This window comes from Orycteropus afer, unplaced genomic scaffold (genome assembly GCF_000298275.1).
Source record: "Orycteropus afer afer isolate SDZICR_OR568_19922 unplaced genomic scaffold, OryAfe1.0 scaffold00117, whole genome shotgun sequence".
In the NCBI taxonomy this organism is placed as follows: domain Eukaryota; kingdom Metazoa; phylum Chordata; class Mammalia; order Tubulidentata; family Orycteropodidae; genus Orycteropus; species Orycteropus afer.
In genome coordinates, this window is record NW_006921704.1 from 2,521,278 (window position 1) to 2,524,224 (window position 2,947).

The 2,947-nt window shown below is 47.3% G+C and overlaps 1 protein-coding gene across 1 annotated transcript in view; it reads left to right on the forward strand.

Annotated features, from left to right (window-relative positions):
- The first annotated feature begins 450 nt into the window (after window positions 1-450).
- The window catches only part of DZIP1 (DAZ interacting zinc finger protein 1), a 122,708-nt gene continuing 120,211 nt past the window's right edge, over window positions 451-2,947 (forward strand). Inside the window, exons 1-2 of the mRNA XM_042781414.1 lie at window positions 451-486; window positions 635-1,210. Coding sequence (XP_042637348.1) covers window positions 451-486; window positions 635-1,210 — 612 coding nt within the window. The remainder of the gene's footprint in view (window positions 487-634; window positions 1,211-2,947) is intronic.

Below are 2,947 nucleotides of genomic sequence, written 5' to 3' on the forward strand. Positions count from 1 at the left end.
ATAAGCGTGAATAGATATTTTTAACTTCAAAACTTAGGCGAGGATAAGAAAGAATAACCATAGATGGCAGGTAGGACTGAGGTTCCCATGGACGTGGCTTCCCCTCGCCTTAGGAAAGTGGAGTGTCCAACCACAAAACCTGGGAGGGTGGTGACCCGGGGAGTCGGCGCCCTGGATGTACCCTCGCTAGATGGGCGTGTTTGGCCACGTGGATTCGTTCCTAAGGCCTTCTCTGGTCCCGCAGGGTCCTGGACGCACGCTGACCTCGCGCGTGCTGGCGTGCCCTTTGCACCAGGTGTGGGCCGTGGGCGCCGCCATAGCAACGGCCTGGACGCCCGGACCCTAGGCCTCCGCCGCCAGAGGGAACCGGGTATTCTGCTCCGGAGGAGTGTGGCGGCGGCGGTCAGGGAGGCGGCGCGGAACCAGTAGACGAGACCGCCCCTTCCTCGGATGCAAGCAGAGGCAGCGGATTTGCTTTCAAGCATGGTAAGATCGGAAGGCCCCGGACGCCGGGCTAGGGATGCCGGCCCCGGGAGGCTGGGGCTCGACGAGACTCCCAGTCCCCCTGCCTCCAGCCCCCCATTCCGAATCTCGTCAACTCTGCTTCCCGCTACGTTGTCTCTTCTTCCTGCAGCCTTTCCAGAAGCACGTCTATTACCCGCTCTCCGGCTGTCCGGAGAGCCCTGCTGCCCCTATGGCTCCTGCCACCGCCGCGGCGGGCGCAGCAGGGGCAGCCACCATGGCCTATGTCCCCTCCACCGGGGCTTCGGGGCCCCTGCCTTTCTTCCAGTTTCGGCCGCGGCTGGAGAGCGTGAACTGGCGGCGGCTGAGCGCAATCGACGTGGACAAGGTGGCGGGGGCCGTGGACGTCCTCACGCTGCAGGAGAACATCATGAACATCACCTTTTGCAAGCTGGAGGACGAGAAGTGCCCACACTGCCAGTCGGGCGTGGACCCGGTGCTGCTGAAGCTCATCCGCCTGGCGCAACTCACCATCGAGTACCTGCTGCACTCGCAGGAATTCCTCACAGCGCAGTTGCACACGCTGGAAGAGCGGCTGCGCCTGAGCCTCATCGATTGTGATCAGAGCAAGAAGCTGGTCACCAAACAGGTGGCAGAGATCAAGTTACTCAAGGATGAGTGTAAACGCAGGAAAAAGGTGATCTCCACCCAACAGCTGATGATTGAGGCCAAAGCCAGCTATTACCAGGTAGGTAACTGCAGTCTAATAAGGATTTCATAATCTGATCAAAAGAAAAAAGCTCATTCCCTGTTAGCTGGGACATTTAGAGTCCTTTCATTTATCACTACTCCCCTCTTTTTTTAAAGATTTGTACCGACCATCACATACAACACGTTACATGTGTGTTACAGCACATTCAAGTAAAATCATTTTAACCACAGATGGTTAGCTATTTTGTCTAGATTAAAAAAAAAGAAAAAGAAAACTGTTGTGATCGAGTGGGTTCCTACACTTAGCAGCCCTGTAGGGCAGAGTAAGAACTGCCTCATAGGGTTTCCAAGGCTGTAATCTTTACCAGGCAAACTGTCACATCTTTCTCCCGCAGAGGATGTTGGGCTGAACTTTCTGTTAGCAAGCCAAGCACTTTAATTTGACTATTGTGCCACCAGGGCTATAGGGGATTAATGATTAAACAACTACTGCTCATTTATGTCATCTAAATGCTGGTTATTGAAGAACCTGTTTTCTCCTTCTAATCGATGTAATTGTTTTTCTGATCTTAATCTTCAACTGTTACAGGTTCGGCATTGAACTTAATATAAATATTGTAATTTTAGAGTTGTTATGGTAATGTGTGCATATCCTTTTTATTGATGACCTGGAGGAAGCACAGGAGTTGTCAGAAGTGTATGATAAAGATACTGAAGCAAACAGATTGACAGGATTGATTTCACATCCTTACATTCTAGTCTTTTTGGCTAAATATGGCTTAAAAGGGCTCCATGAATTTGGTAATAGTGGAGCCCAATCAAGAATGAATGAGAGAACTGTGTAGTAGGCACAGAAAATGGTGGGATTATAATATTGCTTTGGAGTAACGCAACAAGAGTGTTGAGGAAATGTCCTCAATATAGGTGAACAGTTGGAAAAGAATACCGTTAGAATGACTTAAAATGTTCTAGCTTTTGGTAGCATAGCACTTGACTGCTAACCAGAAGGCTGGCGGTTCAAACCCACTAGCCACTCCTCGGAGGGAAGGTTGGGCAATCGACTTCCGTATGATACTGCCTCGGAAACCCAAGGAGGGGTCGCTCTGAGTCGGGTTCGACTCGATGGCACATAACAACAAAAGCAACAACAGCCTTTGGTAAAAATTAGTGAGATATAATTGTCAATGATACTTTGCATCACTAACTGCCTGTTTTTACTAATGCAGTTTTAAAATTATCTTTCACAAATGGCACTAAAATAACCATAAATATGTTTTTTGTACAATGAACCAAATGGGTTCTATGTAAGCATTTAAAAAAAAAGTTTCTGTTATTCTAGCTTTGGAAGTAATTAATGAAATGTCAAAATTTTGTGTTATTTGTTAGTTAACAAAGATTTTCAGACCTGAAGAAGGTATGAGTAAATATAGTGACTCAAGCGACACCTGTCAATTCTTGGCAGTTCAGTAGACTGTCTGAATGACAGTGTTATCTGTATGGTGCACTCAGTTATGACTTACAAGAGGTGACGGTGACCAGACAACCTTTGACAACCTTTTCCTACATAGTACAAGTCATTGCTTTGCCTTCTGCAGGCATACCTATTTTATTGCATTTTACTTTGTTGTGTTTCCCAGATATTGCATGTTTTACAAATGGAAGGTTTGTAACAACCTAGTCTCCAGCAAGTCTGTCTTCACCATTTTTCCAACAGCACGTGCTACCTTAATTTCTCAGTCATATTTTGATAATTCTCATAATATTTCAGACTTTT